The 12,599-nt window shown below is 44.4% G+C and overlaps 1 protein-coding gene across 5 annotated transcripts in view; it reads left to right on the plus strand.

The window, feature by feature from the left end:
• Positions 1 to 12,599, plus strand: part of mrtfbb (myocardin related transcription factor Bb) — a 68,870-nt gene that overhangs the window by 48,318 nt on the left and 7,953 nt on the right. For all 5 annotated transcript variants that reach the window (XM_072676435.1, XM_072676437.1, XM_072676436.1 and 2 more), the window contains 9 exons: positions 404 to 459; positions 2,283 to 2,358; positions 2,542 to 2,703; positions 2,800 to 2,975; positions 4,235 to 4,372; positions 5,979 to 6,226; positions 8,344 to 8,512; positions 9,668 to 10,399; positions 12,031 to 12,156. In XM_072676435.1, the coding sequence (XP_072532536.1) occupies positions 404 to 459; positions 2,283 to 2,358; positions 2,542 to 2,703; positions 2,800 to 2,975; positions 4,235 to 4,372; positions 5,979 to 6,226; positions 8,344 to 8,512; positions 9,668 to 10,399; positions 12,031 to 12,156 (1,883 nt within the window). The remainder of the gene's footprint in view (positions 1 to 403; positions 460 to 2,282; positions 2,359 to 2,541; positions 2,704 to 2,799; positions 2,976 to 4,234; positions 4,373 to 5,978; positions 6,227 to 8,343; positions 8,513 to 9,667; positions 10,400 to 12,030; positions 12,157 to 12,599) is intronic.

The following is a 12,599-nucleotide window of genomic DNA, read 5'->3' on the forward strand; positions in this document are numbered from 1 at the left end:
ACCACCAAAAGGAGGTCGAGTAACTGCTTCTTACCAAGCCGGTTGCTCAGGCCTCCAGTCATGAATGGATGGAACAGTCACTTCCTGTGAGTCGTAGAGGCGAACTCGGCTAACCAACCAGAGGAAGGAAACCTTTCATCTTGACAAAGTGTTTGTGTTCTCAGAAGAACATCTCCTTACTCTGGCAGATTGCTAAGTGTCTGGTTTCACTTCTGCAGATACAAATCAATCCGAGATTTCCCCCTCGGGTCCTGCCGTGTGCAGGGTTTGGACAGATTTGCCCTTACAATCAGCACAGAGGCAGCCAGGTCGTGATGTTTAGCTCAGAGGGATTAGCTGGAAGACCTTCTGTAAGCAGACTGTACCTTCTGAGTGATGACTTCTGATTTATTTGTCTCTCCAGCACTGAAGACTCCTGCTACCTTTCACGAGCAGATTCGAAGCCTGGAGAGAGCCAGGGTGAGAGTCTCGCAGACAAATCCTAAAGCATCAATCAGGATTTAGAACTGAAACCTAAACTGGACTTCATCTACTTATACCGAGCTAACAGTCAGAGAATGGGGTCTCACCTTACTTGGATGGTCCAGTGTAGACGGCTGTAGATGGTAGCTGACCTGACGTTCATCCAACATTCGGCTGAATCTGTATTAAATGCAGCTGAACTCTAAACTCAGTGTTAATGACTGTGTATTGGATGTAACCCTAAAAACTTAAACTTAACCTTAGATCTGACCCAAACCTTAACCTTAACCTTACCCCTAAATCTGACCCTAACCTTAGCCTTACCCCTAAATCTGACCCTAACCTTAACCTTAGCCATACCCCTAAATCTGACTCTACACCTAACCCAGACCCTAACCTTAACCTTACCCTTTTAGGGTTAGGTTTAGGGTTAGATTTGAGGGTAAGGTTAAGGTTAGGGTTAGGATTAAGGTTTAGCATTGATTTGTGGTTAATGTTAGGGTTAAGATTAGGATTTAGGGTTAGATTTAAGGTTTAGGGTAGGGTTAAGGTTAGGGTTTAGTCTTGATTTAAGGGTAAAGTTAAGGTTAGGGTTTAGTCTTGATTTAAGGGTAAAGTTAGGGTTAGGATTTAGTCTTGATTTAAGGGTAAAGTTAAGGTTAGGGTTAGGTTTTAGTCTTGATTCCAGGGTAAAGTTAAGGTTAGGGCTTAGTCTTGATTTAAGGGTAAAGTTAAGGTTAGGGTTTAGTCTTGATTTAAGGGTAAAGTTAAGGTTAGGGTTAGGTTTTAGTCTTGATTCCAGGGTAAAGTTAAGGTTAGGGTTAGGTTTTAGTCTTGATTCCAGGGTAAAGTTAAGGTTAGGGTTTAGTCTTGATTCCAGGGTAAAGTTAAGGTTAGGGTTTAGTCTTGATTCAAGGGTAAAGTTAAGGTTAGGGTTAGGTTTTAGTCTTGATTCCAGGGTAAAGTTAAGGTTAGGGTTTAGTCTTGATTCAAGGGTAAAGTTAAGGTTAGGGTTAGGTTTAAGTCTTGATTCAAGGATAAGGTTAGGGTTAGGGTTTAATCTTGATGTAAGGGTAAGATTGGGGTTAGGATTTAGTCTTGATTCAAGGGTAAGGTTAAGGTTAGGGTTAGGATTTAGTCTTGATTCAAGGGTAAAGTTAAGGTTAGGTTTAAGTCTTGATTCAAGGGTAAAGTTAAGGTTAGGGTTAGGTTTAAGTCTTGATTCAAGGATAAGGTTAGGGTTAGGGTTTAATCTTGATGTAAGGGTAAGGTTAGGGTTAGGATTTAGTCTTGATTCAAGGGTAAAGTTAAAGTTAGGTTTAAGTCTTGATTTAAGGGTACGATTGGGTTAGGATTTAGTCTTAATTCAAGGAAAAGGTTAAGGTTATGGTTTAGTCTTGATTCCAGGGTAAGGTTAGGGTTAGTATTTATTCTTGATTTAAGGGTAAAGTTAACGTTAGTGTTAGGGTTTAGTCTTAATTCAAGGGTAGATCTAAGGATTAGGGTTAGGATATGATGGTAGGTTAGGATTTGATTGCATTGTTGTTGCATCCCAAAAGTGGATGGTGCACCAGGTCTAGATGACTGGGTCAGAACATCTCCAAAACGTCAGGCATGTCTTGTGGGGTCAGAACCTACCAAAAGGACAACCGGTGATCTAGCGATTATTGATTATTGATCCTCGTGGAGGCCCCATCTCACAACTAACAGCTTTTTGCCAGGTGGTTTTAATGTTATGGCTGTTAAATGGTGTAGAAATCTTACATTGCCAAGGCCTTCATGTCTGTTTTTCTCCCATTTTGCTCCTCCACTTTGGCCAGACTGAGAACTTTCTGAAGCACAAGATTCGCAGCAGGCCTGAGCGTGCAGAGCTGGTCCGCATGCACATCCTGCAGGGTAACCACACCACCAAGCTTTATCTGTGATAAAAAGCTGTCATGAATATTCTGAGAAGTTGAGCTTGAAGATAGAGTGATGTGTTCCTGATAAATGCAAAGTTTTCTTAAATGCTTTTGCTTATTTATCAGAGTCCATAAAGACCGGCACTGTGTCTGAACTAAGTGAGCCACTGTGTTCCAGAGACCCAGGCAGAGCCCTCTTTGCAGGCCACCCAAATGAAGCTGAAGAGGGCTCGACTGGCCGACGACCTCAACGAGAAGATCGCCCAGCGGCCTGGCCCGATGGAGCTGGTAGAGAAGAACATCCTACCTGTGGACTCCAGTGTTAAGGAGGTCATCACAGGTAAGAAACCCTACAGCAGATCCGATCAGTCATCCTGAAGCCTGAAGCTGTAGGTTCATGGCTTTGTGCCTTGTTTTGTGCTGCTGGTTACGATAGATGAGGAGGGCTATCAGAACACCATGGACGTGTACAACTTTGATGAGGACAGCAGTGAAGCTCTGTCCCCAGACGACCCAGGCAGCCAGGAGTCTCAGTGCTCAGTCCCATCCCCAAGAGAAGCTAAGCTCCCGGAGATCTCATCCGCTTCCCAAAGCCCTGGTTCCAGTCTACAGGTGAGGCCTGCGCTCACTCTCTCTGTGTGTTAGTGCTGCAGGCGGGAGTGTTCAGCTGATGATGAGGTTTCATGCATTTATTGCTATGGTGGAAAGTCCACTAGTGAAAAAACAATAACAGGTCTAGTTCACTGAGCTTTTTTAAGATTAAATGTTTTCTTAAAACCCATGTACGCCATTTTTTACTGAAGGTTCTGAAGTTCACCAGTGTTCTTTTCTTTGGGATTTGTCCAGTTTAGGAGGACAGTGGGGTCCGTCATTATAATCAGAATCAGAATCAGAATCAGAAACACTTTATTGACCCCAGGAGGGAAATTGCAGTTGTTACAGTTGCAACCGTTCATGTAAGAATAAACACTATGAAATAAACACTCTATACAATAAACACTATAAACACTATAAACAAACACTATAAAATAAACACTATAAATACTATAAACAAACACTATAAAATAAACACTATAAAATAAACACTATAAATCCTATAAATAAACACTATAAAAGAAACACTATAAATACTATAAACAAACACTATAAAATAAACACTATAAACACTATAAATAAACACTCTATACAACAAACACTATAAACAAACACTATAAAATAAACACTATAAACACTATATACGATAAACACTAAAATAAACACAATAAATAAACACTATAAAATAAACACTAAATAAACACTAAAATAAACACTCTATAAATAAACACAATAAACACTATATGATAATAACTATCAAAAAAACACTATAAATAAACACTATCAAATAAACACTCTATAAATAAAGACTCTTTAAAATAAATCTTTAAGGAACTAAGACTTCAGATCAGACTTAGAGTTAGAGTCTAACTTTTAGTCCTAGTAAAATACTGTCTAATACCATTCATCATCATTTGTAGCCCCTAGAAAACCATACCAGTGTTAAATGTTCAGACCTCAGTTTGCAGTGCTGCTGTTTTACACCTGGCTAAACATCACTAACTTATACGATCTGTTATAAAAACCCTGCTGTCTTTCCTGAGCAGCAGAGTTCTGATCTAGGAGCATCTTCGGACCATGCTGTTCTCTTCCTTGAGACAAATTTGAAGCTACTTCAGCTCTACAGAGCAGCTGTGCAATGCATTTATCATCTCCTCCCAGCTCCCATCCAGCCGATGTTCTCAGGGCTGTGTGGTGTTAGCTAGATTTATTGCACTTTCTCCTCCTTTGTGTTTGAAGTGGCCTGGCCATGTGGTTTGTGTCTGCCTTTATCTCAGCTCTGTCCACCTACGACCCAGAGCTCAGAGTTCCCCGGCCGTACATCAGCAGAAGATCAAGCAAGCGCTCAACCCATAGCTGCTCCTCAGCCGGCCACCACCGCTGCCCCCGCTAAGCCTGGCCCCACCCTTCTGAAGGTGAGCCATATGCTTTGGTGAGGTCATTTCCTGCCAGTGTTTGTCTGTCCTCAGCCGGTGGTCAGTGACTCAACATTGATGCGTGTTATTGTCCTGCTGTAGGTCTCCTTGTCAGCCGAATGTGAGTGGGTAGACATGGCGTGGTCATTATCTACAAGGCTAGCTAGCTAACCGTCGACCACAAGAAACCCAAACTGTGTGTCCAAATGTTTGTGGACACCTCTTCTAATCAATGCATTCAGCTATGTTAAGTTGCACCCGTTGCTAACACAGCTGTGTCTCCCTGTAGAGAAGTGCTGCCAATAGAATAGGACCCCCTGGAGCAGATCATAAACATGAACCTATGGGGACCATGCTGCCTAATGCCAGGCGTGGACTAGATTGAGGAGCATTGAGGAGCTGTGGAGCAGTGGAAGAACTGTGTTCTCTAGAATGATGATGGTGATGGAGCTCCATCCAATACTTCATTAGTCTGACCCCACTAATTAGTGCTCTTGTCGCTGAATGCAATCAAATCCTCACAGCAGTCCTCCTTCTACAATCTAGTAGAAAGCCTTCTTCTCCTTCCCTGGACAGTAGAGACTAGTTACTCCAACAAAAGCAGGATCAGCTCTTTTTAATCCCCTTTGATTCAGAAGAAACAATGTAACATGAGCAGGTGTCCCAATACTTTTGTCCATTTATGTATGGACCTACCAGCGTTAGACCGAGCCTCAAATTCATGATGAATTTTCCTGTTTAGCAGAGATTTGAATCTGAAACCTGAGAGAAGAAACCCCAGATAATCCGAACCATGAGTCTCACCTTTCATGATGTGCCTCCTCCTTTGATCAGGTCTGCTCGACAAACAGTGGTAAGACGTCCCAGGAGGGGCTCTGAAGCAGGGGACGCTGATACTTAACAGCCTGTCGTCTTGAGAGCAGCTCCAGGGGGAGATCGTGTCCCTGTCGGGGTACTTTAGGCCAAAGCAGAGGCTGAAAAGACTCAGCAAATCAGGGGACAGCAGCAGCTGCCTTGTGTCTATTGGAGGTCAAGTGAAATGCTCACTCTCATTATACAGTGGAGGACTGATGAAAGTGCAGGCCCGCAAACCAAGAGCGAGGCAATAACTTGTGCATTTATCATAATCCGTACCCTCAAAGCATATCCCGCATATTTGTTCTGAGAAGCCAGCCTCCCTCCCTTCCTCCCTGCCTGGGGAGCTGAGTGAATCCGAGCATCCCGGTTCACCTAAGCCAGCCTGAAACGACGTTATTACAGCTCGGTGGCTTTCGCAGCCCTCCCTCAGATGCCAGAGCCATTTTCATGTGCATCCTGTAGCCGAGCGCTCCCAAAACAATGAGGGTCACGTCCCCCCACTTCCATACATCCTGTTTCCCCATCCTGCCGTTTTTGATGGGTGTCGACTCGCGGCCCACCTATTCACCAGCCAGCACTGTAACGGTGCAGCTTCGCCCACAGATCTCTCTCACAGTCGAGGGCTGCGGGTCAGCTGGCTCCCGATCAGCAGCATGTTAACTGTGTGGTTTCAGGTGTGCTTCGGGTAGCGTCCATCCTTACTGACCCTCCCCTCCCCTGCCCTCCCTCTCCTCTTCCCCTCTTTCAGCAAAGCCAGCCCAGGCTGCCCGGCGAGAGGAGCCGCAGCAAAAAGAGCAAGGAGCCCAAGCCGAGGGTGAGGAAGCTCAAATACCACCAGTACATCCCACCGGACCAAAAGCAGGAGCCCAACGAAGCCCCCATGGACTCGGCCTATGCCCGTCTGCTCCAGCAGCAACAGCAGTTCCTGCACCTGCAGATCCTCAGCCAGCAGCAGCAGCACTACAACTACCAGACCATCCTACCTGCGCCTCTCAGGTGTGTGGACAGTCCCTACGGTCCCCACTTCATGGTTATATGAGCCTTCTGAAAGTGGAAGGACAGAGTAAACACAAGCGCTGACTTTAACATGCTTCATATTAAAAAATATAACTATATAACTTTTGATTTGCTAGGCTTTAGGTTGTAAATCTCTCCATCTGCAATGAGGCCCAGCTTTTCAACAGCCTATTAACTACTAGGGATGCACCGATCCAGCTTTTTCAGTTCCGATACCGATACCAATACGTAAACTTTGCATATCGGTCGATACCCGATACCAGTCTGGTACCATTGCTGAATTAATAAACTGTATACCTCACCATGTGGGAGAGACTTAAGGCATCAGGATTGACTTCAACATTACTTTATATAATAAAACAAATTAACACAGATATATAGATCTAAATGTACTAAATTGTCATTTGTCATTTATTTATTTGCACATTTAGTTCAGTCTCACACCAACAAACTAAAGTAAAAGGATCGGTTCCATGGATCGGCCTAATTTTCCGATACCCGATCCAGCTAATTTTGTTAATATCGGGCCGATACCCGATCCTAATATCGGATCGGTGCATCCCTATTAACTACTGACTGCTGGTACTACATTATTTTACTGTGCCAGCTTGCTAGTTAGCAAGCTAAAGGCTACAACCGTTTTTTTGTGGTACTTTAGGTTCAGACTTTGTGTTTAACATTGCAAGGTTTGCATGGCCAGCTGATTAGCACTCCGGCTAACCAAGCTAAGAGTGAGTGTGTTCCCTTGCACTGTGAGTAGCCAGCTGTCTACCCTAGACATGACACACACTCGAGGGGTGAGTTAGTTAGTGAGGGGATGTTGGAAACAGTATTGAAATGGGGCTCTAATTTAGCTTAAAGGAAGACCTTACTGTAAATGCTAAGTGGCTAACAATAGATGAAAGTGAAGATCAAAGTCTCATTTGTGAATATATAAAAGTTATTGTCTGATCCAATCCGAGTATCTAAATGCTGAATATCGTCCGATACCAATCTGCTTGCTAATTAATACTGAAGTCAAATCTCTTGTTTTAGTAACAGTTCATATACACTGCATGTCCAAATATTTTTGGACACCCCTTCTAATGAATGCATTCAGCTACTTGAAGTTGCACGCATAGCTGGCACAGAAGTACTGCCAATAGAATAGGACTCTCTGGAGCAGATCAGCAACATGAACCTATTTGCACCATGCTGCCTAATGCCAGGCGTGGGCTAGTAGAAGGGTATAAAGCCCCCCAGCATTGAGCTGTGGAGCAGTGGAAGAGCTGTGTTCTCTGGAATGATGGTGGTGGAGCTTTGTCCAGTACTTTTGGGATGAGTTGGGGAGTTGGGGCATGATGAGGTGACCTCACTTACACTTTTGTCACTGAATGCAATTAAATTCTCACAGCAATGCTGTTCCAAAATCTAAAAAGCCTTCTTCTCTGGACAGTAGAGACAGTTACTCCAACAAAAGCAGGATCTCTTTTTTTTAATAGCATTGATTTCAGAAGAAACAATAAGTGTCCCAATACTTTTGTCCGAAGAGTGTAAGAAGCCGTTCTGGGGCCTAGAAGACACCAGACGGCGCGCTGCTTAAACACAGTGGTAAAAACAAAGAATCGGAACCGAATCAGGCTTGCGGCTTGATAGCCGATACCCTCTTCGTTAAGATAACCGGATCAGCACTGGATTGGATCAGGACATCCCTGTTCCATGTTCATTTGACTGTATCTTGGTTCAGCTCCTTCTACTGCTCACTATCCTGGCATGTCAGACTCGACGCTCGGATTAAAGACCTTGGAATGAGATTATTCTGATCTTATGATTATTTCAGCAACAATCATTACGTAACACAGAGCGGAAAGCAAACACCCCGAGTGCTGATTAATGCGTCTCTGAATGCCACAGTCTCACCTATCAATCCTGAGCACGGCAGTTCCTCACATTCCTGCACTCTCTAACCCCTGTTTGTGCCAGAGGAAATTCTGTTGCTATTGTCTGAGACGTGGCTTGTTGATTGTAAATGATGAGGATACAGGAAGTTCCCCCTCTCACTGGAAGCCTCCCCCTCTGCTACCCTGCTAGCCTGTTTTCTCCTGTTTGTACCGCAGGCCTGTGACCGAGGCTCAGAGCAACTGCCCTAACATGGTTCTGGGCAGCAGCCAGACTCTGCCTGCTCCTATCGTAGTGTCTCTACCCAGTGCTGCCCCTGCACGCCCTAACCACGCCATCAACAACCGCAAACCTGGCCCTCTGCCTGCCAACCTGGACGAAATGAAGGTGCGTTGCCCAGTATTGTAGCTTTCCTAGGGTCTCTTGAAGCCATCTAATGACAGAAGGAGGTATCTGTATGTAATCTCACACAGCTATTCACTCTCGTAATTATTATTAATCAGTTTAATAGGCCCTAAAATAGAACCCTGTGGGACTCCACATGGTACTCAAAACCAATCGGTTGCCAAATAATTCACAGTAGTTTCTGCATTAGGATTAATAAACCTAGAGTTCAAAGAATGAACACATTGACTGTTCAGGTATTAGTCCTAATGTAGAAATTATTATTAATTACTTGTTAATTTTATGGTTTAGAACATTTTGTGGAGTCCCACAGGGTTCTTTGTTAGGGTTTGTGAAATTCACGCTTATTCTGGCAGTAATGTAGTTCTGAGAGTAAAGAATGGTTGTTTGGGTATACATACATTTTTTTTTTTACAGATTTTCTTTACATGTTTTAGTAACATATATAAAAATATATATATTTACATTTATGGCATTTAGCTGAAGCGACTTCCAGGGTTACTCATATTACGGAGGTAAGGCAATGTAGTGTTGGGAGTCTTGCCCAAGGACTCTACTCATTGGTGTAGCGCAGCACCCAGTCACCCAGACCAGGAATCGAACCCCAGTTTTCCACATGGTGTGGTAGCTCACTGGCAGGTAGTGGTGTTATCTGTTGCGCCACACCAACCACTATTTATATACAATGTATATGTAATATATATAATTTAGTAACTTTATAAGTTGTATTATCACTTTATTATAATGTAGCTATAATCAAGCCTTCAGGGGTACCTGAATGTGACCTGAATATGATTAAGCTGCAGTAAAATCTGCAAGATAAGCTTCAAGATAATCATTAAAAACTAAGAGTAAGAGTTTAGTCCCCTGTGTAACTCTTTAACTTAAATGAACAGAACCTGCCAATGGATCCAGGCTTCCAGTCCTTACTGCTAGGACTTCCATGTTTTCCTTACAATCAGGACTGAAAACCTCCCTGTAGAAGGCAGCTCCAACCCCATTCAGCTCTTTTATTAGCTTCAACCCTTTATTAGCTGAAGGTGTGTTAGATTTGAGATGGCCGAACCTGCCTGAAATCCAGATATTCAGGATCAGGGTTGAGCTAGAACTTCATTCAGTTGTGCTGGATTCCTGCAGGTGGCTGAGCTGAAGATGGAGCTGAAGCTGCGCGGCCTTCCCGTCTCTGGCACCAAGACGGACCTCATCGAGAGGCTGAAGCCCTACCAGGAGAGCTCTGCTGCCACCAGCATCCAGCCGGCTGCACTCACAGACACCGTCTCTCCACCAGCCAGCCAGCAGCTTGAAAGCATGAGCACAACTCCCCCAGTGTCTCCTGTGCAGTCGGAGGTGTCCACTGCCCCCATGGAGGAAGCTGTAGGAGACGGCAGTGCTAAAGCAGCAGGTACCCCGTCTCCGTCCTGGCCGGCGGCAGGCGCATCACCCCTGAAGATGGAGGACATGGAGACCAAAGTGTCTGATAAGGACCAGCGGCTCCACGAGAAGGAGCGGCAGATCGAGGAGCTGATGCGCAAGCTGGAGCAGGAGCAGCGTCTGGTGGAGGAGCTGAAGATGCAGCTGGAGGTGGAGAAGAGGAGTCAGCAAGGAGTGGCGGCACAGCAGAGTGAGCCCAGCCCTCCAGCCCGGGTCAAAGAGGAGCGCGACGCCTCTCCCAGCTGTGGCTCGGCAGCGCACGGCCCCATGGCAGCGTCCCCGGCTGGGATGAAGCAGGAGGAACCCCAGGTCCAGGTTCATGCAGCACCGCTGCAGCAGTTCTACATCAGCCCTCCACAACAGCTCAATGCACAGTCAGGCCCCCATATCCTGCTGCCCACCACCATCCACTTGACCAACAAGTCCACCACACCACAGGTGAATTTGCACCATCAGGGCTTACTGACTCAGATAACAGTTCATAATAATAATAATACATACAATCGAGCTCTGTATGGATACAGTAAGATTTGGTATGAAGTTATTTGAGAGATAATACATGCAGCTTTTACTGTGCTAGCGCCCCCTGCTGGTTAAAACAGGTTAGGTTCAGTCTGTGTTATTCATATCATGCACTACATAAAGCAAGCTGCTCACTCGCTGATCGAATGTGAGGTGTCCATTAAGAAGTTCTGCAAACCTTTAAACCATGTTTAAAAAAAACATACTGATTTGGTCTATAATAATCAGAATTACAACAGCTTACAACCTGGTTAATGAATTTATTAATGTGATGTTATTGTTACTATAATTGGCCATATAGCATACACTTAGTGCTATATTGGAAAAACCCTTATTAACTGTTCATTTTCCAAATATCCAATTAGATGCTTAATCAAACAAACTTGGGTTACCGCTCTACTTTCTATCAACAAGACATTTAATCAAATAACCATGTGTTATCGCTCTACCCTCCACCAATTAAACACACAATCACGCAACATTGGGTTGCAGGCCCTACCATCACCCAATTAGACATTTAATCAAGTAACAGCTCTTACAGCTCTACCATCCACCAATTAGACAGCCAATCAAGTAACCCTGGGATACAGCTCTACCATCCACCAATTAGATATCCAGGTAACCTAGGGTTACAGCTCTACTATCCACCAATTACACAGCCAAACAGGTAACTTAGGTCACCGCCCTACCATCCACTAATTAGACAGCCAATCCAGTAACCCCGGGGTACAGCTCTTCTATCCATCAATTAGACATTTAATCCGATAACAGCTCTTACAGCTCTACCATCCCCCAATTAGACACCAATCAGCTATCCTTGGATTACTGCCCTACCATCCACCAAGACACACAATCGAATAACCTTGGTTTGCATCCAATCAGACCATCCAATTAGACCATCCACCAGTTAGATGTTTAATCCGATAACAGCTCTTACAGCTCTACCATCCACCAATTAAACATACAATCAGGTAACATTGGGTTGCGGGTCCTACCGGCCACTAATTAGACACTCAATTGGGTAACAGCTCTTTACAGCTCTAGTGTCCACCAATTAGACGCTTGATGGCCTATCAAATAACCCTGTGCTACAGCTCTGTCACCAACCAGTTAGATGGCCAGTCAACCAACCTTGAGTTAAGACCCCACCATCCACTGGCTAGTAACCCATTCAAGTATCAGCTCTACCTTCCATTTACTAGATTATGAATTATTATTAAGTATTGTTGATTTGTTTGTTTGTTTGTTTATTAATAAACAACTAAATAAATAAATAAATGAGTATATTTTCCTCAGTTGGAACAGTCTGCTGTTAAAAACACTACATAAATAAACCTGAAACTTGAACTTGATTGTATCTGGGGAGGAAGGAAGTGCTGGGGAATTGTTTTGCGAACTGAAATGCTTCAGAACCGTTTCAAATGGGTTCATTTTACCTCAGTTTCGTTCCTGTTTTTGATCACAGTGTTCGTTCCCTGCACTGCTTTTCTAATCCTTGGTTGTTGCATTACTTTTATCTCCATCCTAATCCTTTCTTTTCTGTCCAGACACAGCCGGTTCTCCAAACCTCAGTGTCTGACTCAGCCCAAATAAAAACTCCACTACTGCAGCCCCTGAAAACCGAGAGCTCGGCCTTTCAGCAGCACGCAAATCAGACTCACGCTACACCACAGGTGAGCATCAGCAAACCACGGGGTGAAATGACTGTTATTTGATTTATTTTTTTGGCACATGCGGCTCTGACATTTAGTTTCCTGGAATCGGGAGTACACACAGCCCTCATCAAATCAGCGCTGCAGCATGACGCTCTATTGTAGTTTGATTTTCCCCGACCGTTCCTCCTGCTCTGCATTTCCACCACACTTCATAAATCCAGTTCAGCGTGCTCTCCCAGTGACAGAGCTCCGTCCCATTTCTCAGTGACTTGGCCTGAGCGCAGAAATGGAAAGCTTCTCTGCTGCTGTCGGCCTGCGTTCCCCACTCATCTCCTCCACTGCCAAAGCAATGGCAGCTGAAGTCATCTGACGGATTCCTCTCCTAATAGCATCACAATCACTGGCGCTGGTCAGGCACGGGAGCCGGGCAGGTGCAGGGAAATGAATAGATGGCACACTCT

The sequence above is a fragment of the Salminus brasiliensis genome, chromosome 3 (genome assembly GCF_030463535.1).
Source record: "Salminus brasiliensis chromosome 3, fSalBra1.hap2, whole genome shotgun sequence".
Taxonomy (NCBI): Eukaryota; Metazoa; Chordata; class Actinopteri; order Characiformes; family Bryconidae; genus Salminus; species Salminus brasiliensis.